The sequence below is a fragment of the Choloepus didactylus genome, chromosome 7 (assembly GCF_015220235.1).
Source record: "Choloepus didactylus isolate mChoDid1 chromosome 7, mChoDid1.pri, whole genome shotgun sequence".
In the NCBI taxonomy this organism is placed as follows: Eukaryota; Metazoa; Chordata; class Mammalia; order Pilosa; family Megalonychidae; genus Choloepus; species Choloepus didactylus.
In genome coordinates, this window is record NC_051313.1 from 11,951,023 (window position 1) to 11,977,012 (window position 25,990).

Here is a 25,990-nt window from a genome sequence, read left to right on the forward strand (position 1 = left end):
CAAAATTTGGCACATGTCTGGAGGGGGAGACTGGCCATGTGTTTGAAGCTTCTCCAGTCTCCAATTTTGTCACTCCAGCCCCACGTGAACACCAAGATCTCTGCTGATTTCTCCGTCCCCTAGTAGTAGCCTTCCACCAGGGGCCGCTCCTTGATTCTCAAACACTAGATACGTCCAGATTTGGTAAGTGCCCCCAGGTGAAAAGTGGCTGTAGGTACTCAGGGTAAATTGGCCATGCCCTCTAGGGTGTTCACCCTCACCTTTTTTGTTTCAGGGCCCTTCCATGGTAGGTCATGGTTTCCTAAGCACCACAAGACTGGGAGGTTACACTGCCTCCTTAGTCTCTCACACAGCCTCAGAATTCAGTCTTGTGAGGAAAGTTGTCCACATGTTTGAGGCTCCTGAAGTTTCTGGTTTTATCACTCCAACCCTGTGCAAAACTTTTGCTGGTTTCTCTTTCTCCCAGCCTGGACAAACTTTCTGCCTGGGCCACATGTTGATCCTCAGCCCACACCATGAATCAGCACATGTTCCCAGAGACAAAAATGTCTGCCAGTCCATCGACATACGTCTGAATGGTTCTCCCTCTCTGGAATTTATGTCCATCTTGTCCCTATTGTTTCCATACTTTTCTGGTGCCTTTTAAAATAAGGTTTTTGTAATGTATTTGGTATTTTCTGTTAGTTGTTGTCAGGAGCATTGACCTGCTACATTCTACTACATCCTACCGAGAAGCAAAAGTTCAAGTTATACAGGAATTGAGTGACATATATTCCTCTTAGAAAATATCTAGATAAAATTACTTTTTTGTCTGTAGCTCTCATTTTCCTTATGTTTTGCTTCACTAGGAAGACAAGAAAGATTCTTCACCCCATTTTAATGCGTTAGTAAATGTGGTATTTTATTCTAAGTGTATAGTTTCCTGCTGCCTGGATTTTTCCTTTCTTTTCCCTTGAAGTTCCTTTGTTAGCAAAGTCAAATAATTATGGATCATAAAGATTAGATTATATATAAATTCTACTATGGAAGCAATTGATAATAACTTTGATTTTCTTCCATGCGTATAGTTTCAGATGATAATAGAGACACTGATGGTGATGGTGTTCATGAAGTAACAAGTCAAGATAGTCCACTTTATCCCAAATGTTTGCTTGATGATGACCTTGTCCTGGGAGTTTTCATTCATCGAACTGATCGACTAAAGTCAGATTTTATGATATCTCACCCGATGGTAAAAATTCATGTGATTGATGAGATTACCGGTCAATATGTCAAGAAAGCTAATTGGTAATTTTTTTTAATTGCACAGCCGACCCTTGAAATTGAAATTGTCTACATTAGACGTCCTCTTTTCTGCCATTGATAGTTATAAGTCATTGGGAATAGAGTTGTGGATTTGTTCTAGAGTAGCCTGCTAGTTGTAGGTTTCTTCATACCGTTGACACTGGTCAGTATATTTTATATGTAGAAGAATAGAGAGTATCTGTTAATTCAGTTATTCATTGTAAGTGGAGATGGTTTGAAAGAGCTTCTCCCAGATTTAATGTTTACTTTATGCTATCTAACTTAAATTGTAAACATCTTATGTCATGTTGTATATCCTTTAGTTGTCTTACCTCATATTTTACTTCTGAAATTAAAATATTACCTGGGTCCCAGGTGAGATAAATGAATCTTGAATTTTTTCCTTTAATGTTACCTCTATAGCTAATACATGCTTGAAGGCCCAAAATAAAAAGTACAGTAAAATAAATGACTATACTGTAATGGGGGCTTCAAAAAATTATTTGCTTGGAAAGATAATAGGGGGTAAAATGTGAAGATCATTTAAAAGGAGCACTCACTCCATTCTCTTATGTCAGAGAAAATATGACTCACTTCAAAAGAGTTTACAATTCTTTTGTGCTCATTTACTTATTTAAATCTTCTGTAATATTTTATGCAAAATCATTTTAGATTCTGAAGAAGTTTCTTTATTCCAGCCCTGTATGCCCAAAGGTGTAATCAATACCCATTACTTTTTTTTTCTGTAATAATTACTGTGAAACTAACTGATGGTATATGAATGTAAGATGATAGTAAGGTACTACTGTTTTTAACTTATAAAATTTATAATTCTCTAGATGAACAATGCAAATAATTTTTTTCATTTTGTATCATTATGGTTATTAATTATTTCTGATTGCCTTACCTTTTACGCTCTATATTTTTTTTTATTTTTTTGAACAGCCAGCAGCCTGTTTCATCTTGCTATGAAAAAGAGAATGTGGATTATATTCTTCCAATTATGACCCAGCCATATGATTTTAAACAGTTAAAATCAAGACTTCCAGAGTGGGAAGAACAAATTATATTTAATGAAAAATTTCCCTATTTGATCCAAGATTTTGATGAGAGCCCTAAAGTCATCTTGTTCTTTGAGGTATGTACCAAACAGATTAATTTAAGATGAATTTTAATTAAGAATATAATTAATAGCAAAAATCTGAGTTGCTATTTTTAATAGTTCCGTAATGCAATAAAGTCCCTAGAATTTCATGTTTGAACATACTATGGGGAAAGAGTGAGAGGCCCTGGTTTGCCATAGTTTTAGCACATTAGAGCATTTACTGGAGCTGGTAGTTAGCCATTTAACGTGCTCTACACCAGTTAATTTTTCCAACAAGACCATGATCTTCAACTGTTCACTCAAGTGATGACCCTAAGTAGAAAACTCAAAAAGGACATAACGTACAAGCTCATCTGACTCCATCACATCTCCTCAGCATTTGTAATCGACCTTGAGAAAAAAAGATAAGAATACACAGATAAAGTTTTTATTTTGTTTGCAGATTCTTGATTTCTTAAGCATGGATGAAATTAGGAATAACTCTGAGGTTCAAAACCAAGAATGCTGCTTTCGAAAAATTGCCTGGGCATTTCTCAAGGTATGTTTTTTATCAGTTGAAACGATTTGAAAATGATCTTCAAATCTGATTGGCTACTTTTTGCCTAGTCAGTTTGGTTTCATTTAAGGAGACTATTCTAAGGTGAGAGTGCAGTTGTGAAGAGTTATGAGCCAGCCACCACTCCAGTCAGTGAACAAAGAAGACAAAATTCCTCTACCTCATGGACTGTTCTAGCAAGTAAAACAAGCATAAAACGATTGATTACACAAGATACCATTTAATTGTGATTTTTATAAATTCTGTGAAGAAAGCATGGGGTGGATGATAAAAACAGAAGGTTCTGCAGGTCAGGGAAGGTTATCCTAAAAAGAAACACTGAACCTGAGCATCAGCTAGTTGGTGGCAGTGGGGATGAGATAGTCCTAGGTACAGGGTCCTATATATGCAGAGACCTCGGGCAAGGTGTCTTCAGAGAGCCAAGCAGGGTTGCTGTGGTTGGAGTCCAGGGACCAAGGGGGAGAGTGGTGCATGAAGGGGTTGCCGAGGCAGGAGTGTGATTGTGCAGTGCCTTCTAGGCCGTCATGACAAAGAAGGCCGTTACGGAGTTCAAAGAGCAATGGGAAGCTGCAGTAGATTTTAAACAAACGCATAAAATAACCCGATTGATATTTCGTAAAGATTGCTGTGTGGAGAATGGGTTAGAGAGGAAGCAAAGTAGATACAGGAAGATGAAATTAGGAAATTATTGCAATAGTTTAGGCACAAAATGATGCTGTCTTAACTAGGATGTTAGAGCAGAGATGCAAAACATGGATAGATTTGAAAGATGTTTAAACTAATGTTTAAACAAAAGAAATTTTAATTTTATAGTTATCCCTTTCCTCTGGTAGCATTTATTTATGACTTCAAACATAAATTTGAATTATAAGAAGTCTTGAGTAATTAGCCAATTTTCGTACCACCTTGTAAAACTTTTACATTGGTGTATCCATCCATTCAACAAATATTTATTAAGTGTGTATGATATGCTAGGCATGCTGCAAAATACAGGGCATTCAAAGATAGAATAGAGATTGTCCCTGCCCTCCAGTTCAGTCTTCATGTGAAGAAATCCACCTGCATGATTATGTGCTATGGAGTGAGATGCTGGGAAAACGCCGTTAAGGCACTCAACCCATGGTGACAATTTAGAGAGAGACTTCGGATGGGGTGCTGGAAGTGGCCTTAGGGGTCACCTGGTCCAGTGTGCCACCTAAAAAAAAAAAACCCTCTGTAGTCAGCTGTGCCTTTTTAAAACTTGTTTATACTGAGTTAGAGCAAAAAAAAACACTAAAAAATCCCAAAACATTCACTTTCACGTAGTAAACATTGCCATCTTGTGGTCTTATGGGAAACTGCTTCCATTCCTTTTATGTTAAGGTTTGTGCAGATCTTCATTGTTTGCAATAAATGCACTTAGGAAACCTTACTAACCTCAGTGCACTTTTACCTCTAAATACCTCTAAATACCATGTAGCATTTTATCTGTTTATCGATCTTATGACATTGATAGAAATAACAGTTGAGAAGTTTCCCTAACCCTACCTCCACACCCATAAAGGGTAAGATGTCCCCTGTGTGCTTTCCCTGTTGTAACGCTCATGTATCCCTTCAGTAGACTGTAAACTTTTTAAAGACACTGGGGCCTCCTTTTTGGCAAATTTTTGAACACTTTTTAGTCCTTATTTTACTTGATCTCTTTGCAATTTTAATGCAGCCCTCGCTTGAAATTCTCTATTTCATAATATGAACAACTTCCAGCCTATTAATGGCACACAGAAAGCACTCAGTAAATATCTATTGAGAGAATTAATAATAGATAAAACAGTGACTATGATAATACTGTTTTTGAGAAATTGACATGAATCGAATTAAAACTTAAATGTCTTAATACCTAAATCATTGGTTCCAGAGGTAGCTTGGATAATTGTAAAGTTTTTTAAGCAGTGTTGATGAACCCCAAGGGGCCCTTGCTCAGATATAAACGAGAACTGATTCTCAGTTGTGCCTTAGGTTCTGAGCCACTTTCAATTCTTTTAGAACATATTTGTTACTCTTAAAGTATGAAAGAATAAACCTTATTTATTTCAGCTCTACAGTATATAATTTATAACCATAACGACAGGGTTTTGGCTGGATCTTAGTTGTTTAGTCATGCTAAGCAACATACTAGTGTAAACTCAATTGCCTGGTTGATTATTAAAACAACTTATGGAAAATATAATTTAGGGGATGTTGCCTTAAAATCCCTTTAGCCAGAAGTGTATCATTGGGCAGAGGTAGTAGGGTTTATAAAGGGAGTTTAGAATGCTTAATATTTAAAGACTGAACATCTCTATTACTCAATTTGAGTCTGTTCTTCACATCTCTGATATCATTTGGCTTTGATCACAGTGCCACCGCCTCAACATAAAATCTCCATTGACCTTACATCCTTCCCTGGGGGAGTAGGAAATATACTTGCTTTCTGCATTTCCTTATTGATATATCATTCCTGAACATACTGCAGTCTAGATTTTGCCTCTGCTACTAAAACTTCTCCAACCAAATTACTAATAACTTTTGTTTGCCAAATTTATTGAACATTTTTCATTTCTTTTTTATTAGACCTATCTGCATTTACCCTATCGTTCCCTTGAAATGCTGTTAACCTGGCTTTCTTGTCACCATCATTTCCTGACTTTCCTTTTATCATTTTTGTGGTTTCCTCCATAGTGTTACTCCCAGGTGTCTCTCTTACTAATTTGTAGAGGACACGAAGATAAAAAAGATAGGTACAGTTCATGCCTAAAGTCTCAGTCTAGTGAAAAGGACTATTTTGAGTTAGGGAGGTTTTATTTTTCTCCATGTATTTATTTTAAGCAAACATCTTTTTGTTTAATAGTTTTTTTTAAATAGCTCTTGGTAAAAGAGTAGACTAAACATTATTTTAAAAAATGTAGTGAATGGCATGAATGAGTTTAATTATCCTAATCACTCTTTGAAAATGACTTTTACTTTTTAAAAATTATAAATCATAATGAAAAATTTACCATTAAAGTTGTGGTACTAAATGAAGGGATTATTTGTTTCTGAGCTTAATATGTATTTTAATCTGTATCATTACTATTTCAAATGAATAAATGTGTGTTGATCACACTTTGCCAAAGGAAAACCTGGTACAGTAATGTGAATACCTTACCAACTCTGAAGTTGTGCGGATGAAAAGAGAGCTACTGGGAAAATATTTAAAAAGTCGTTTGGGTTGTCTTTTGTCAAAAATGCTCTGAGACTGTGCCCAACCAACCATGTCAGTTTTGTTTTCCTTTGCTTTATTAGATCTAGGGAATTTCAGCCTGCTATATTAACTGTTTTGAAATAAGCTTCTGACAATACACTAATACTTCATTGGATGTGTTTATTTTCTGTGAAGATAACATTTTATTTGAATTCTTATTTTAAGCTTCTAGGAGCCAATGGAAATGTAAACATCAATTCAAAACTTCGCTTGCAGCTGTATTGCCCACCTACCAAGCCTCGATCCCAGTTAAATGTTGTTGAGGTTTTTGAGTGGTGGTCAAAATGTCCAAGAAATCGTTATCCATCAACATTGTATGTAACTGTAAGAGGATTGAAAGTCCCAGAATGTGTAAGTTAATAGCACAGATAAATGTATATCCTCTGTTGGTGACTTTAAATGGGGTCATAATATATTTTCCATTTCCAAAAAGATGAGGTCTCTAGAATGATTTTAATAGACTTCTAGAATACCTTAGAGATTACAGTTAAGCCTGTAATTGCTGATATTTAAGATACTTAAAAAATTTTAAGTACTAAATTGCAGATTTCAACTGTTAGGAAACATGTTTTATAGAAGAAAAATTTTTGTAGTAATATTGGTTTTAAAAAATTAAAGATAAAAGAATGATTCAAAGCAGGGGTTGGCAAACATTTTCTGTAAAGGGGCAGATGGTAAATGCTTTAGGATTTATGCTATATGGTCTCTACTACAACTACTCAACTTTGCCATTGTAGCATGAAAGTAGCTGCATAGACATATGTAGACAATGGCAGTGTTCCTGTAAAAATTTATTTACAAAAACAGGCAACAGGCCAGATTTAGCCCACCAACCATGGTTTGCAGACCCCTGATTTAAAAGCACATTTTACAGATTATTATTCAGATAATCAGTAAATAATATTTCTAAAGCTATTTTACATAGACTAAAATTGTAAATGATCTTAGCAAAGAATTGGTCCTAAGATGAAGTGAAACTTAGCAAATAAGACATTAATCTTTCAGATGAGTTGCACATTTTATAGTTGATGCTGTATATTGTTGATTTGCATTGATTTCAATTTAGTTAAATTAAATCCATTGTTAAGAAATAGAAGGTTTAAAAAAACTTTAAATGTCATGATTTTAAAGCCAAAGGTACCATAATGTGTCAGAGCCTCAGCATAACTTCTTGGCGGGTATTGATGAAGAAGTGGAAACAAAGGGACAGAATTAGTAAAACCATTTCGTATACCACTGGAGTCCTATTTTTTTACCTCTGAACTTTTAAGGCTTTTTTTTTTTAAATAGGACTATCATTTCAACAGTTTGTATTTTATTTTAGACTAATATATAAATAAAAGTTGAAATTTTTCTGGATTACATTTGGCAAATGCTTCCATATTGTTTATTTGTTTCAATATTTTAAAAGCTATGTATGCTAGAAAGGAGAATAACACAGTGTATGGGCTTCCTCGTTTTCTATGCCCTTTAGGTAAAGCCGTCTTACCGTTCTGTGGTGGCTGTGCAGGAGGAGAAAGGGCAGCCAGTGTATTATGAACATCACCGTGAGGCAAGTTCAGTGGACTCGGAACCTGGACTAGAAGATTCCAAGGAAGTAGTCAAGTGGAAACGACTGCCTGGGCAGGTGAGGTGTCTCAGAAACCAGATTCATTTAGTTATTTACTGGTTTTCTTTAAAAGCTGACAGCTCCAAGGATAACTAGCTTACTGCATAAAACTGTCAGATTATCCTTGTTTTTAACCATAATTTAGACTTCCCATGATTCCATTTGACAAAGAACAATAGAGTGCCTATCATCTCCATAAAACCACTGTATTAGATTCTTGATTTGGAGCCCAAGGCAATCAAAAAATAAATTTTTGATGTCTGTGAGAAAGGTGACTCCTAATCTTTATGGATTCATCAAAGTGTTTACTGTTCCAGGCTTCATCCTGAATCACATTTTAATGGAGATATGTACATGCATATCCTACCACAGGCCGAGCCGCAGTTAAGCTTTTACTAAGGTTTTCTTACTTGGTTAGCATTTGTTGGACTGGCCAGAAGAATTGCTAATATAATTTTTAAATTTCTTACTTGTTTCCATAAAGAACAGTGTGATTCATTGTATGTACCTGAGCTATTACCAGATACATTTTACCCCAAATCTTAGTTTGTCCAAATGTCTGATATATAAATAAGAATGATTATTTTCCTAAACTGCTTTACTTTCTGTGTTTTGCATCATATTTGGCTTTCTTTTTGAGGTCAGTTTTACCTATACATATTAAAATCTCTGTATCAGAGTTGTAATACTGCAATCATCATAACATGGAGAGAATAACTCTTAGTCTATGCCCTCGGGGTCTTGCATGTTAATTGGGGAAATAAGAAAGCAGTTACAATGTGATCACTTTCAGGTATGCTTCAGGGAAGGCTTGAGGCAAGCTAGGTGTAAAAACAGTTGTATAGATCGGCAGTTCTTAAAGCATGGTACAGGGCCCCTGGGAGTCCCTGAGACCCTTTCACGGAATCTGCATAGTCAACCTGTTTTCATAGTGATTTTAAGATATTATTATCCTTTTCACTCTTATTCCCTCACAGGTATATACTGGATTTTCCCAGAATCCAAGTAATGTGATATTGCAACAGAGTGAATGCAGAACCGCTTACAAAAATCCAGCTGTCCTTTATTAAATCAAATTTTAAGGAGATTCTCAAAAGTAAAAAAAAATTCTATTGTATATGGTTATTTTTCATGATAATGTTATACATGTTAACATGTAATGCGTTGTAGTTATTTTTAGATAACGTAAATATCTTGTTTTATTTTCTAATATGATAAATATCAATAGATATAATAAACACATAGGTAATCAATAGATATAAACACACAAGCTTTTTGGGGTCCTCAAAAATTTTTATGACCATAAAGCATCCGGAAACCAAAAACATTTGTGACTTGTGGATGTAAGCAGATGAATCAGCGTGGTGGAGGTAGAGTTATAAATGAATGGAAAGGGAGCTGTAGTATTCATCAAGCACTCAAAAACTTGACTGGCTGGAATGAGAGTTTGTATAAGGGACACCATGGTGATGATAGATTGTGCTGTCTCGACTGGTAGCCTAATACTGGATTGGGTGGGAAGTGAGAAATAATGAAAGGTTTTGAGTAGGAGAGAAGCATGGTAACAGTCACCTTTTAGGACAAATTAATGCTGGCAGTGGCATCCAGGTGGTACTGACGTAGGAGACGTCAGAATTGGGGAAACTTAGTACATGGCAGTTGTAGTCCTTGAGACAATGGGGACTAACCTTGGAATAATGGTAATGAAAATGGAGAATAAGAGACAACTGCAAGAGCTGTAAGTAAGAACCAGTAAGATTTAGTGACTGACAAGGTTGAGGGCCTTTGCTGTCCTTGTTAGGCTTTCACTGGGTGCCTGTTCTGGGCAGGGCCCTGTGTCAGGCCCTGAGCAGACAATGCAGATGGCAGTGGTTTCCATGACTGCCTGGGTGACTGGGCGCAGAGCTTCCCTCAACGCTGTCTCTAGTCCAGGAGCACCTGCAGGGGTTCTAAAACCCCCTCACTCTCCTTCCAAGTTTTGTCCTGTTTTAATCCCTCTCTCCCTTTTCTATACATCTGGTTGGAGAATGAAAGAAAAAGATAGCTTGGTATCTGTTACATTATGGGCACATGATAAATGTCTGCTCATAACACTGCCCCCTAAGGTGCTGCTAAATCTTGACCCTATTTGTGAAAAACCTGGTCCCCATCTAGGAAGCAGGCCCTTGAACTGTGACTGTCTCTGACTAGGTCCATCAAGCTGGGCTGGACTCTCTGAATAATCCTTATTAACTATTTTTAGCTAATAAGGAGTACTCACGGGGTTGCTGGGAGGAATGTATGGAAAGACATAGGTCTTTAGGGCAGCATTTACGGTATATAGAAAGGGCCAACATATGTTTAAATCAACTTTTTGAATAAGAAATTCAAGCATTAAGGCTCACTAAAAGTTGGAAGAGGTAGAATTAGGACAAATAAAAGTAATATTTTCCACAATAAATGTTAATACCTAGAAAACTTTAGTTTCAACTGGTTACAGAGAATGGAAACACGGAAGTTATGGAGAAATTTTAATAAAATGCGTGAGAAATCCGTAAGGGATGATTGCTTAATTTGAAAAGTACGTTTAGAAAGGCAGACACAAAGGAGGTTGTTTTAAGAGAGAAAAGGCAGAGAATGAGTATGGAAACTCATCCTGGGCTTACTGTAAGTCCTATGGGGCATTTAGGGCCTTAAGACAAGTTTGTGGCCTCAGCAAAAATGATTTATTAGTTGCTGCTGTGGAAGAAGGTTGTGACATGTGACTTGGCAGGCCCAGATTTAGAGTGTATCAGCTATTGAAACCATTTTTCTATTCGTATTGTAGGTGAACTAAATACTATTTAGACAGAAAGTGCAAATGCACTTAATTTTATGGAGACAATTTTATGGATTCTCTGTTTAGAAAGTAAAGTCCTGTGGTTTTTCATCATTCTAATTACTTGCTTTTCTCTTCCCCTGTATCACAGTAAGGGGAATTAAGAAAAAAAAAAAAAAAAAGAAGCCATTACAGTAATTGAAATTAACAACTAGTCTTTGTGTTTTAATGTTTCCTAATTTATATTTTAAAAATATGTTTTCTAGGCTTGCCGTATTCCAAACAAGCACCTCTTTTCACTAAATGCAGGAGAACGAGGATGTTTTTGCCTTACTTTCTCCCACAATGGAAGGATATTAGCAGCAGCCTGTGCCTGCCGGGATGGATATCCAGTTATTTGTGAGTAGTAATCCTATCTGTTTAATCCGATTGTAGTCTATGTGAAGGCCATTCTTTGGCTTTTGAATTTCATTGAAAACTTAATTTGCCCATCTTCCAGTATTACGAAACTAAAGAAAATAGATTTCTTCAAGTTAAGTTCTTTTATAATAATGTTACATTTTCTATACAAAACCTGTCCTGAAGTAGAATGAGATTGATCACATGAAGGGCAGCAAATTTATTTCTAAAACACGCTGGGGCATTTTTTGTAAGCATTTCTACTTTAAATATAGTAATTTAGAAACAAGTAGGATGAATAGGTATCATGAGAAATTTTAGGTCAATGTGATCGGTTGATATCATTGGTAGTTTGAATTATGAAACATCCCAAATTAGTTATGCACTAGAACTTTAATGTATTTGCTCAAGAGTAAGATGAAGACTCTCATGATAGGGAAGTCGGCAGAGAAGCCAAATCCTACCTTCTTAACTTGCTTTTAAAAGATAAAGGAAACCATGTTAAAAAGAAAAATTATTTTGTAGCTTTAGAGAAGTTTTCAAAAGTGAGTATTAGCATAGTCTTCTAAATTTGACAGCTTTAACTACTCTCCTGGCCTCCTTGCTCCCCTTAGCGGGAGTAGTCAGCTCTCACGGCAGCTGCCTTGAGTGCTCCAGCCTGTGGAACTTTCCGTAGCTTCACTCAGGTTATTCCTTAGCTGATTCACTTTCTGACTTTCCGTGGGAACTTATAATTGGCTCAATTGGCATTTATTAAATAAATAGTCCTCCTAATGAAGTAATGAAGGCTTAAAAAGAACACAAAATTATTTGCGTAGTTTGATTACAACTATGCTATTTTAAAAATTCACCAAAAACCTCTGCATTCTTAGAAAACATACCCTAAAATGTTAATAGTGTTTGCTTTCTTTTGAGCAGGAGAAAAATTATTTTCACTCTTTTATAATAATGTTTTCCAAATTTTCTTTGATAAACTTGTTAATTTATGGTTAAAAAATAGACTTGTTCAAAATGCTGTATAGATTTAGATATACTTACTGCTTAAATCTCAAAACGTAAAAGAAAAAGGTATAAGTTCATGAAACTTTCTAGATGGCTGTCCAGTAAGGTTACTAGTGTTACCTGATTGCTCATGTTAAAAAAGAATTGCACTGTAAATCACTTTGATGCTATCCTTTTAGATAGCAGATTTACCCTCCCAAATCTGTGTTGGCCTAGTGGGTAGGAAATGGTGTATCATTGTTTTTTATATTTTCTTAATTACTAATCATTAAAAAATGTCTAGTAATGTTGAGTATCTTTTTATGTGTCATTTGTATATCTTCTTTGGAGAAAAGTCTATTCAAAACCTTTGCCCCTTTTTTATTTTGGTTGCCTTTTTATTGTTCAGTTATAAGTTCTTTGTATATTCCAGATATAAGTCCTTTATCAAATAGATAATTTTCAAATATTTTCTTTAATTCAGTGGTTGCCATTTTCACTTTCCTGATTGTGTCCTTTCAATCACAAAAGTTTTTAATTTTGATGAAGCCCAGTTTATTTTTTTTTTTCTGTGTCTTGTGTTTTTGGTGTCATTTCTAAGAAACTGTTGCCTAATCTAAAGTCATGAAGATTTACTTCTGTTTTTTCGTAAGAATTTTATAGTTTCAGCTCTTACCTTTAGGTCTTTGACCCATTTTAAGTTAATTTTGGATATGGTGTAACATAGGAACCCAATTTCATTCTTTTGCATATGGATATCCAGTTGTCATATCACCATTTGCTGAAAAGACTGTTCTTTCCTTCCTTGAATTGTCTTGACACCTGTGTTGAAAATCAATTGGCCATAAATCTAAACGTTTATAGCTGAACTCTCAATTAGATTCCATTGACTTAAATGTCTATCTTTATGTCATTATTACAATGTCTCAACTACTCCAACTTTGTGGTAGGTTTTGAAATCAGGAATTGTCAGTCTTCCAACTTGGTTCTTTTTTAAGATTGTTTTGGCTATTCCAGGTCCCTTGCAATTCCGTATGAATTTTGGGATCACCTTGTCAATTTAGGCAAAGAAAGGTCTGATGAGATTTTAATAGGGATTGTGTTGAATGTGTAGCTAAATTTGGGTAGTACTACCATCTTAACAACATTAAGTCTTCTAATCCATGAATCCATTTTTTTAAGTCTCTTTTATTTCTTTCAGCAATGTTTTGTGATTTCTAGTATATAGTTCTTATACTTTTAGTTTATTTTAAGTACTTTGTCCTTTTTGATGTTATTTGATGCTATGGAATTATTTTCTTAATTTCATATTCAGATTGTTCATTAATAGGGTATAGAAATATAATAGATTTTTATATATTTATCATGTATCCTGCAACCTTGCTGACCACATTTGTTAGTTCTAGTAGTCACTAGTTGAAGCTATTTTTCCCCCTTTGGTTTTATTTTGTTTTGCATTCTGTAGTATACAGGATCAAGCTATCTGAGAAAATAAATATTTTTAGTTCTTTTCCAACGTGGATGCCTTTTATTTCTTTTTGTTGCCTAATGGCCCTGGCTAGAACCTTCGGTACTATGTTGAATAGAAGTGGTGAGAGTATACATACGTGTGTTGTTCCTTCTCTTAGGGGGAAAGCTTTCATTCTTTTACCATTCAGTATGATGTTGTGGGGTTTTTTTGTAGATGCCTTTATCAGGTTGAGCAAGTTCCCTTATATTCTTACTTTGTTGAATGTTTTTATCATAATGGGCATTAGATTTTTTAATGTTTTTTATTGTGAAATATATTTACAGAAAAGTGATAACTTTCGAAGAATGATTTAACACGTAGTTATATAGGAAATTTTGAAGAGTGTTATGGATCACAGTTCCACAGTTTCAGTTATTTCCTTATTGTGAAATAGGACATATGTACAGAAAAATGATAACTTTCAAAGTACAATTTAACAAGTAGCTATAGAGCAAATTTCAAAGAATGTTATGGATTACTGTTCCACCATTTCTGTTATTTCCTTCTAACTATTCTAATACCCTAGCATCTTAAAATATATATATTTATATTAAGATTCAGTATTTGTAGTCCTTTGTCGAATCTTATCTTGTCTGTTGCTACCACTTCCTTTTGTTTAATCACTTTCTCGATCTTCAGTGATGACTAGGCAGTGCCACGCTAACTTACTCATATTGAAAAAAGGTGTTGACATTATGGGAAAGGGGATGCATCTGCTTGATGTTCTTGAAGAGGCTGTTGCCTCTGGATTTGGGGACTTATCTGGCAAAGGAACACTCTGGAGGATTTAAGTTTCTGAAAAGTAAGCTTAACGAGTGAAACTTTTGTAGAGTCCCAGATAGGGGCCAGGGTATTTTTAGGCTTTTGGGGACTACTGTTGATTTGGGCTTGTCCTTCTGTGGCCATTTGGTGTATCTAACTGAAGCTTACGTAAAAGTAACCTCCAGGATAGCGGGTATTAGATTTTTGTCAAATACTTTTTGTGCGTCTGTTGAAATGATAGTATGACTTTTGTCCTTTTTTCTATTAATATGTTATATTACATTAATTATTTTCACATATTGAACCAACCTTGCTGTTACAACCAATTGAAATTGTCTAATTTGTTGGCATACAATTGTTGATAATATTCCCTTATAATCTTTTTTATTTAGGTAAAGTTGTTAGTGATGTCCCCTCTTTCTTTTCTTGTTTTAGTAATTTGAGTCTTCTCTTTTTTCTTGGCCAGTCTGGCTAAAATGTCAGTTTTGTTCATCGTTTCAAAGAACTAACCTTTGGTTTTGTTGATTAGCTCTTCTCTGTTTCATTCGTTTATGCTTTAATCCCATTATTTCCTTCCTTTTTCTTTTTTGGTATCTTGAGGTCAAAAGGGTAGGATATTTGTTTGTGATGTTTTTTCTTTTTTAATACTGGCATTTACAGCTGTCATTTGTCCCTTGGCACTGCTTTAGCTGCATCCTATAAGTTTTGGTATGTTGTGTTGTTTTCATTGATCTCAAAATATTTTTAAAAATATTTCCCTTTTGATTTCTCTTTTAACCTATTGGTTATTTAGGAGTTTATTTAGTATTCACACATGTGAATTTCCCAAATTTCCTTGTTACTGGTTTTTAATTACATTGTATTGTGGTTGGAGAACATATTTGATTTCACCCTTTTAAATTTATTCGTTCTTGTTTCTGGCCTAACATATTGTCTGTCCTAGAGAATGTTGGGTGTGTATTTGAGAAGAATGTATATTCTGCTTTTGTTGGGTGGAGTGTTCTATAGATGTCAGTTACATTTTGTTGGTTTATAATGTTGTTCCATTTTATTCACTTATTACTCTTTTGCCTAGTTTTTTTATACATTAGTGAAAGTAGGCTACTGAAGTCTTTATTATCATGCAATTGTCTTTTTCTCTCTTTAGTTCTGTCTGTTTTTCCTTTATGTATTTTAGGACTCAGTTGTTTAGAGAATATATGTTTATAACTGTTATAAACAGTTGATGAATAAATGTTTATAATTGTTATAAACAGTTGATGATAAACAGTTGATCATTTATAATGATGAAATGACTCTTCATCATAATAAAATGTCCTTCTTTGTCTCTAATGACAATGTTTGTCTTAGTCTATTTTGTTTGATATTAGCTCTCTTTTGGTTACTGTTTGCATGATATTTCTTTTTTCATACTTTTACTTTTAGCTTCTTTGTGTGTCTTAAAGTATGTCTCTTATAGACAGCATACAATTGAGCAGTGTTATTATCCATTCTGGTAATCAGTGCCTTTTCATAGGAGTGTTCAGCCCATTTACATTTATGCAATGTGTAAGACATAATATAGGATTTATGTCTTCCCTTTTCTTATTTGTTTTCTATCTGTCTTATGTTCTTTTTTGTTCCTTTTTTCCTTCATTACTGCCTGTTTTTGTGTTAAGTAGATATTTTCTAATGTATCATTTTAATTCCCTTGTTTCTTTCACTATATATTTTTTTGTTGTTGTTGTTTTCTTAATGGTTGTTCTGGTCATTACAATTAGCACCTTAACATATAACAATGTAGTTTGGATTAATACCAATTTAATTTTAATAGTAAACGAGAACTTAAGAATTTTGCTCCAATATGTCTGTGTTCTTTCTCCCCTCCTTCATGATATTATTGTTATTAAAAAACACATCTTTTACATTATATTTCCATCAATGCAGTTTTATGATTATTGTTTTATGTAGATAACTTTTAATTCAGGACAAGAAAAGAGTTCAAACAAAATACACTTACACCATCTTTTATTTTGACCCGTGTAGTTATCTTTTCTGGTGCTCTTTATTTCTTTGTGCAGACTGCAGTTACTGTTTAGGGTCCTTTTATTTCATCCTAAAGGACTCCCTTTAGAACTCTTCATTGGATAGATCTGCCTATGATGAGCTCTCACAGTTCTTGTTTATATTGGAATGTCTTAATTTCTTTTTTTTTTTTTTGCAATTTTATTGAGATATATTCACACCGTACAAATATCCTTTGTTTTTGAAAAATATTTTTTTTGATTATGGAATTCCTGATAGTCTTTTTTCTTTTTTCTTTAGCAGTTTGAATATGTTATTCCACTGTCTTCTGGTGTACATGGTTTCTGACAGGAAGTTGACTGTTAGTCTTATTGAGAATCTCTTCTATATGATGAATTGCTTCTCTCTGGCTGCTTTAAAGAATCTCTTTTTGTGTTTAATTATCATGTGTCTAGTTGTGGATGTCTTTGAGATTGTCCTACTTGGAATACATTTCGCTTCTTAGGTGCGCAGATCGTGTTTCACAGATTTGGGAAGTTTTTAGTAGTTATTTATTCAGATATTCTTTCTGCCCCTTACTCTTTCTCCTCTCCTTCTAGGTCTCGCATTATGCATATGTTGAAACACTTGATGGTTTCTCACAGGTGTCTGAGGCTTAGTTCATTTTTCTTCATTCTTTTTCTTTCTGTTCCTCATACTTGTTAGGCTAAATTATCCTGTAACATCAGTGGTTCTTTCTTCTGCCAATTAGATCTTCTCTAGAGCTCCTCAAGTAAATTGTTCATTTCAGTTACATGTTTCAACTCCAAAATTCTATTTGGTCCTTTTTTATAATTTTCATTCTTTACTGATATTTCCTTTTTGGTGAGACATCTTTCTCACACTAATTCTTTAGATATGATTCCCTTTAGATCTTGAAACACATTTGTGTTAGTGGATTTGAAGTCTTTGACTAAGAAGAACAATATTTGGGTTGCTCAAGGGCAGTTTCTATTTACTGTCACTCCCCCACACACTTCTTCCCCCAGTATATGGGCCGACTTTCCTTTGTCTGTGCATGTCTCTCTTTTTTTGAAAACTGGTTAATAAATAATACAGTATGGCATATTTGGAATTCCCCCATCCTCAGAATTTCTGTTTATTGATTTTGTTGTTGTTATTTGGTGATTTGCTTTCCTGGACTAATCCATTAAGTTTTTAGTCTTTGTCATGTTTGATTACTGAAGTTTCTGTTTAGTTAACCGATTGGTCAGGTAATCGTTAGAGAATTTTCATTGCCTTGAACCAATAGATCTTCCAGCCTTTGATGAGGGGCTCTCCAGGTGTGTTGGAATATACTTTCAGTACTTCAGCAGGCAGTTTACAACTCTGCCTTAGCCTTCTCTTCTTGTTTGTGCTGAGCCTCCCCTTTTCATGCACATGGCCTTCTGCATTCCTGGGAGTGTGTTCAAAATTCTCTATGAACTCTCAGTTCCAGTTGTTTCCTTTAAAGTTTTTTGTTCAGCTTCTTGTTAATTCCAGTTGCTATAGTTGCCTCAGACTGCTGCAGTGGTAAACAGTGCCAGTGATCGTTTCTGACACTAACCATAAGGTTAGGGCTGTTCACATAGAGTGTCCTTGGAGTCAGGCCAAATGAAGACAAAACCCTGAAAATGGAGCTTTTCAGGGAGTTGCCAGACTGACAACTAGCTATAATTCTCTCAGGATAGAGCCCTTAGGGAGCCCCGAACCCATTCTGTCCCCTCCATTGACTGCTAGACTCCTGATTTTCAGCATAGTTGAGAGACTCTTGATTTTTAAAGCTTCCATGAAGCTAGAGAGGGAGCAGTGGGAATACGGCAAGATAAAGTACCACAAATACCACTTTTCTTCTCATATTGAGCTGTTTTTCTTGAGCAAGTGCTCCTCAGGTTGTTACAAGTCTTCAACTAATTTCCACAGTTCTGAAAAGTTGACTTTGGCAGCTTTGCCAATGTTCTCATTACTTTTAAAAATTTTTCCTTATTAAAGAAGTTGTGGGTTTATAGAATGTGCCGGTTTGGATGTATTATGGCCCCCAAAACACCATTATCCTTTGATGCAATCATGTGGAGCAGACGTTTTAGTGTTGATTAGGTTGGAACCTATTGATTGAGTGTTTCCATGGAGAAGTGACTCAATCAGTGGTGGGTAAGACCTTTGATTGTATAATTTCTATGGAGTATTACCCCACCCATTCAGGGTGGGTCTGAATTAAATCACTGGAGCCATATAAAAGAGTGACATTTTGCTAGAGCAACTGAGAGTGACATTTTGAAGAGGAGCTGCAGCTAAGAGAGGACAAAATGCCCCAAGAGCAACATTTTGGAGAATGCCATTTTGAAACACAACCTGGAAGCAAGCAGATGCCAGCCACATGCCTTCCAAGCTAACAGAAGTTTTCCGGATGCCAATGGCTATCCTTCAGTGAAGGTACTCTTTGTTGATGCCTTTCCTTGGACACTCAGTGGCCTTAAGACTGTAACTTTGTAACCAAATACATCCCTTATATAAAAGCCAATCCATTTCTGGTGTTTTGCAAAAGGGCAGCATTAGCAAACCGGAATACAGAACAATCATGCGTAAAATACAGGATTCCTATGTATCACCCTACCTCTGACACCTTGCATTAGTGTGGAACAATTGTTAAAATTGATGACAAAACAACTTTATATCATTAATTAATGAAAGTCCACAGTTTGAGTTCACTGTGTAGTATAGTTCCATGGAATTTTTTAAAAAATTTTATTCTGTTACCATATATACAATCTAAATTTGCCCCTTTTAACCACATTAAGAGATGTATTTCAGTGCAGTCAGTTGCATTCACATGTTGTGCTACCATTACCACCATCCATTATCAAAACATTTCCATCACTCCAAATAGGTGTCCTGTACATTTTCAGCCTTACTTTCCCATTCCCTATCCCCACCCCATCCCCTGGTAACCTATATTCTTGCTTCTGAGTTTGCTTATTCTAATTGTTTCAAATCGGTGACATTATATAATATCTGTCCTTTTATGTCTGGATTATTCCACTCAACATATCTTCAAGGTTCATCCACATTGTTGCATATGTCAGGACTTCATTCATTTTTACAGCTTAATGATATTTCATTGTATATATATATGTCACATTTTATTTATCCATTCATCAGTGGCTAGACACTTTGGTTGCTTCCATCTCTTGGCAATTATGAATAATGCTGCCATGAACATCAGTGTGCACATATCTGTTTGAGCATGCTTTCAATTCTTTGGATATATACCTAGTAGGATAGTCATATTTAGCTTTCTGAGGAACTGTTAAAAGTGTTCCAGAATGGCTGCACCATTTTACATAGCCATCAGCAATGAATGAATGCTCCTATTTCTCTACATCCTCTCTAACACTTACTATTTTCTTTTTTTTTTTTAATATCATCAGTTCTAATAGGTGTGAAATAGTATCTCAATGTGGTTTTGCTTTTTGCTTTGCATTTCCATAATAGCTAATGATATTGAGCGTCTTTTCTTGTGCTTTCTGGTCATTCATATGTTTTCTTTGGAGAGATGTCTGTTCAAGTCTTTTGCCTAATTTTTAATGCAATTTTATTGAGATATATTACACATCATATAATCCATTCAGAGTATACAATGACTCACAGTATCATCATATAGTTGTGCATTCATTGCCACAATCAATTTTAGAACATTTTCATTCTTCCAAAATGAAGAAAAAAAATAGAAGTAAAAAAGAATGCCCAAAACATCTGATAACCCTTATCCCCCCTGTTATTTGTATATTTTTGTTTTTATTTTATTACTCATCTGCCCATTCACTGGATAAAGGGAGTGTCAGTCACAAGGTTTTCACAACTATGCAGTCACAACTAGACTAGTCACTCTAGTAAAAGCTATATAGTTATACAGTCATTATCAAGAATCTAGTCTACTGAATTACTGTTAACAGTAATTACTGTTACTTCTAGCTATTCTAATACAATAGAAACTAAAAAGAAATATGTAATATGTAAATAATGCATAAGAATAACCTCCAGAATGACCTCTCAACTTTATTTGAAATGTCTTGGCCACTAAAACTTTATTTTCTTTCATTTGTTTTCCCCCTTTTGTTCAAGAAGGCATTCTCAGTCCCATGATGTGAGGGCTAGGCTCATCCCTGGGAATCATGTACCATGTTGCCAGGGAGGCTTGTACCCCTGGGAGTAGTGTCCCACATAAGGGAGAACCTAATCAGTTTATTTGCAGAGAGGCCACATCTGATCAACAAAAGAGGTTCTCTGGGGGTGACTCTTAAGCATTATTATAAGTAGGCTTAGCTTCTCTTTTGGAGGAATACATTTCGTAAGGGCAATGCCCAATTTTGAGGGCTTGACTTACTAAATTTGGAGTCCCTAATGCTTATGAGAATATCAGGAATTCCCCAGGTGGGGAGTTTAATATCTCCACATATTCCCCCAGTCCCTCAAGGAGACTTTCTTTTGCCTATTTTTTAATTTGGTTGTTTTCTTTTTTTGTTAAGTTGAAGGATTTCTTTATATATACTGGATGTTAATCATTTATTGGATATGTAGTTTCCAAATATTTCTCTCATTGTGTAGGATCTCTTTTTACTTCCATGATAAAATCCTTTGAGGAACAAAAGTTTTTTATTTTGATCAGGTCCCATTTATGTATTTTTTTCTTTTGATGCTTGTGCTTTACACAAGTCTAAGAAACCGTTGCTTAACACAAGGTTCTAAAGATGCTTCCTTATGTTTTCTTTTAGAAATTTGATAATCCTAGCTCTTATATTTAAGTCTTCAGTCCATTTTGAGTTCATTTTTACATATGGTGTGAGGTAGGGTCCTCATTTTTTTTTTGGCAAATGAATATCCAGTTTTCCCAGCACCATTTGTTGAAGAGTCTGTTCTTTCCCAACTGAGTGGTCTTTGCCACTTTGTCAAAAATCAGTTGGACATAAATTTATGAAGGTTGATTTCTGAGCTCTGAATTCTTTTCCATTGCTGTATATGTCTGTCCTTGCACCAGTACTATGCTGTTTTGATTACTGTGACATTGTAATAAATTTTAAGATCAGGAAGTGTGAGTCTTCCAAGTTCATTCTTTGTTTTCAAGATGGCTTTAGCTGTTTAGGTCCACATACCCTACCGTACAAATTTGATGATTCATTTTTCCATTTCTGCAAAGAAGGTTGTTGGAATTTTGATTGGGATTGCATTGAAGCTATAAAATGCTTTTGGTGGTATTGGCAACTTAAGATTTAGTTTTCCAATCTATAAAATGTAATATCCTTCCATTTATTTAGATCTTCTTTAATTTCTTTTAGCAGTGTTTTATAGTTTTCTCTGCACAAGTCCTTTACATCCTTGATTAGGGTTTATTCCCTGATATTTGATTATTTAGTTGCAATAGTGAATGGAACTTTTTTCTTGATTTCTTCTTCCAATTGTTCATTGCTTGTGTATAGAAACACTTCTGATTTGGGGGTGTTGCTCTTGTACCTCACCACTGTGCTCAATTCATTTATCATCTCTGGGGGCTTTGTCATGGGTTTTTTAGGATTTTCTGCATATAAGATCATATCAGACTTCAAATAGGAAAAGTTTTACATCTTCCTTTCCAATTTGGATGCCTTTTATTTATTTTATTTTCTTTTCTTTTCTTTTCTTTTCTTTTTTTTTTGCCAAATTGTTCTAGCAAGAACTTCCGGTACAATACTGAATAACAGTGGTGACCGTGAGAGTGGGCATCCTTGTCTTGTTTCTCGTCTTAGAGGGAAAGCTTTCAGTCTTTCCCCATTGAGTATGATATTAGCTGTGGGCTTCATATATGCCCATTGTCATGTTGTGGAAGTTTCCTTCTATTCCTAGTGTTCTAAGTGTTTTTATCAAGAAAGAATGCTGTATTTTGTCACATGCCTTTTCTGCATTGATTGAGATGATCATGTGGGTGTTTTCCTTCGTTTTGTTAATTTGGTGTATTACGTTAATTGATTTTCTTATGTTGAATCAACCTTGCATACCAGGGATAAATCCCACTTGATCATGGTGTATAATTCTTTTAATATTTGTTGGATTTGATTTATTAGTATTTTTTTGAGGATTTTTCCATCTGCATTCGTAAAAGATATTGGTCTATAGTTTTCTTTTCTTGTGATATCTTTAGTTTTGGTATGAGGGTGATGTTGTCCTTGGTGAATAAGTTAAGGAGTACTCCCTCCTCTTCAGTATTTCGGAAGAGTTTGAGCAGAATTGGAGTTAAGTCTTCTTTGAATATTTGGTAGAATTCCTTTGTGAAGCCATGTGGTCCTGAACTTTTCTTTGTTGGGTGGTGTTTTTTTTTTTTTTTTTTTTTTTTTGCACCCATTTTTCTACTCATCCATCTGTATACTGAACAAAGGGGAGTGTGATCCACATGGCTTTCCCAATCACATTGTCACCCCTCATAAGCTACATTGTTATACAATTGTCTTCAGGATTCAAGGATTCTGGGTTGTAATTTGATAGTTTCAGGTATTTACTGCTAGCTATTCCAAGTCATTAGAACCTAAAAAGGGTTATCTATATTGTGCATTAGAGTGCCCACCAGAGTGACCTCTTGGCTCCTTTTGGAATCTCTCTGCGCTGAAGCTTTTTTCATTTCCTTTCACATCCCTCTTTTGGTCAAGAAGATGTTCTCCATCCACAATGCTGGGTCTAGATTCCTCCCCGGGAGTCATATTCCACGTTGCCAGGGAGATTTACTCCCCTGGGTATCAGATCCCATGTAGAGGGGAGGGCAGTGATTTCACCTGCTAAGTTGGCTTGGCAAGAGAGAGAGGGCAACATCTGAGCAACAAAGAGGCATTCAGGAGGAGACACTTAGGCACAATTATAAGCAGGCCTAGCCTCTCCTTTGCAGTAACAGTCTTCCCAAGGGCAAGTCCCATGATTGAGGGCTCAGCCCATCAAACCACCAGTCCCCAATGTCTGTGAGCACATCAGCATCCATCGAGGTGGGGAAGCCCAACACCCCTGCATTCTCCTCCAGCAATGTTCACATTAGTGGTAGCATATAATATTTCTCTTTTTGTGCCTGGCTTATTTCATTCAGCATTATGTCTTAAAGGTGCATCCATGTTGTCATATGTTTCACGACATCGTTCCTTCTTACTGCTATGTAGTATTCCATTGTGTGTATATACACATTTTATTTATCCACTCATCTGTTGAAGGACATTTGGGTTGTTTCCATCTCTTGGCAATTGTGAGTAGTGCTGCTGTGAACATTAGCGTGCAGATATCTGTTCACGTCACTGCTTTCCGATCTTCCAGGTATATATCAAGAAGTGCAATTGCTGGATCAAAGGGTAGCACTGTATCTAATTTTCTAAGGAACTGCCAGACTGTTTTCCAGAGTGGCTGAACCATTATACAGTCCCACCAACAATGAATGAGAATCCCAATTTCTCCATATCCTCTCCAGCATTTGTAGTTTCCTGTTTGTTTAATGGCAGCCATTCTAATTGGTGTGAGATGGTATCTCGTTGTGGTCTTCATTTGCATCTTTCTAATAGCTAGTGAAGCTGAACATTTTTTCATGTGTTTCTTGGCCATTTGTATTCCCCCTTCAGAGAACTGTCTCTTCATATCTTTTGCCCATTTTATAATTGGGCTGTCTGTACTATTGTCATTGAGTTGTAGGATTTCTTTATATATGCAAGATATCAGTCTTTTATCAGATACATGGTTTCCAAACTTTTTTCCCATTGAGTTGGTTGCTTCTTCACCTTTTTGACAAATTCCTTTGAGGTACAGAAACTTCTAAGCTTGAGGAGTTCCCATTTATTTATATTTTCCGTTGTTGCTTGTGCTTTGGGTGTAAGGTCTAGGAAGTGAACTCCTAATACAAGGTCTTAAAGATGTCTCCCTAGATTATCTTCTAGGAGTTTTATGGTACTGTCTTTTATATTGAGGTCTTTGACCCACTTTGAGTTAATTTTTGTGTAGGGTGTGAGGTAGGGGTCCTCTTTCATTCTTTTGGATACGCATATCCAACTCTCCCAGCCCCATTTGTTGAAAAGACTGTTATGTCCCAGTTCAGTGGCTTTGGGGACTTATCAAAGATCAGTTGGTCATAGATCTGGGGGTCTATCTCCAAATTCTCAATTCGATTCCATTGATCAGTGTATCTGTCTTAGTGCCAGCAGCATGCTGTTTTGAGTATGATAACTTTATAATAAGCTTCAAAGTCAGGGAATGTAAGTCCTCCCACTTTGTTTTTCTTTTTTAGAGTGTTTTTAGCAATTCGAGGCATCTTCCCTTTCCAAATAAATTTAATAACTAACTTTTCCAAGTCTGCAAAGTAGGTTTTTGGAATTCTGATTGGAATTGCATTGAATCTGTAGATGAGTTTGGGTAGAATTGACATCTTAATGACATTTAGCCTTCCTATCCATGAACATGGAATATTTTTCCATCTTTTAAGGTCCCCTTCTATTTCTTTTAGTAGAGTTATGTAGTTTTCTTTGTATAGGGCTTTTACATTTTTGGTTAAGTTTATTCCTAGGTACTTGATTTTTTTAGTTGCTATTGAAAATGGTATCTTTTTCTTGAGTGTCCCTTCACTTTGTTCATTTTTAGCTTATAGAAACATTACTGACTTATGTGCATTACTCTTGTATCCTGCTACTTTGCTAAATTTGTTAGCTCTAGTAGCTGTATTGTCGATTTCTCAGGGTTTTCCAGATATAAGATCATATTGTCTGCAAGTAATGACAGTTTTACTTCTTCCTTTCCAATTTGGATGCCTTTTACTTCTTTGTCTTGCCAGATTGCCCTGGCTAGCACTTCTACACAATGTTGAATAACAGTGGTGACAGCGGACATCCTTGTCTCGTTCCTGATCTTAGAGGGAAGGCTTTCAATCTCTCACCATTGAGTACTTTGCTGGCTGTGGGTTTTTCATATATGCTCTTTATCATATTGAGGAAGTTTCCTTCAATTCCTACCTTTTGAAGTGTTTTTATCAAAAAGGGATGTTGGATTTTGTTGAATGCTTTTTCAGCGTCTATTGAGATGATCATTTGATTTTTCTGTTTTGATTTGTTAATGTGTTGTAATACACTGATTGATTTTCTTATGTTGAACCATCCTTGCATGCCTGGAATGAACCCCACTTGGTCATGGTTTATGATTATTTTAATGTGTCTTTGGATTCAATTTGCAGGTTGTTTTGTTGAGAGTTTTTGCATCTATATTCATTAGGGAGATTGGCCTGTAGTTTTCCTTTTTTGTGTCATCTTTGCCTGGTTTTGGAATTAGAATGATGTTAGCTTCATAAAATGAGTTAGGTAGTGTTCCATTTTCTTTGATGTTTTGAAAGAGTTTAAGTAAGACTGGCATCAGCTCTTTTTGGAAAGTTTGGTAGAATTACCCTGTGAAGCCATCAGGCCCTGGGTGTTTATTTGTGGGAGGCTTTTTGATGACTGATTTGAACTCTTTGCTTGCGATTGGTTGGTTGAGGTCTTCTGTTTGTTCTCTGGTCAGTCTAGGTTGTTCATATGTTTCCAAGAAATTGTCCATTTCCTCTACATTATCCAGTTTGTTGGCATACAGTTGTTCATAGTATCCTTTTATAATTTTTTTAAATTTCTTCGGGATCTGCAGTAATGTCACCTTTCTCATTCATTATTTTGTTTATATGGGTTTTCTCTTTGAT

General features: G+C 35.4%; 1 protein-coding gene across 15 annotated transcripts in view; it reads left to right on the forward strand.

The window, feature by feature from the left end:
- Positions 1 to 25,990, forward strand: part of AHI1 (Abelson helper integration site 1) — a 259,799-nt gene that overhangs the window by 31,933 nt on the left and 201,876 nt on the right. For all 15 annotated transcript variants that reach the window (XR_005217783.1, XM_037842195.1, XM_037842193.1 and 12 more), the window contains 6 exons: positions 1,068 to 1,287; positions 2,230 to 2,422; positions 2,832 to 2,927; positions 6,370 to 6,555; positions 7,679 to 7,831; positions 10,877 to 11,009. Coding sequence is in view for 14 of the 15 variants with exons in the window: in XM_037842195.1 (XP_037698123.1) it covers positions 1,068 to 1,287; positions 2,230 to 2,422; positions 2,832 to 2,927; positions 6,370 to 6,555; positions 7,679 to 7,831; positions 10,877 to 11,009 (981 nt within the window). In the remaining variant the exon portion in view is untranslated. The remainder of the gene's footprint in view (positions 1 to 1,067; positions 1,288 to 2,229; positions 2,423 to 2,831; positions 2,928 to 6,369; positions 6,556 to 7,678; positions 7,832 to 10,876; positions 11,010 to 25,990) is intronic.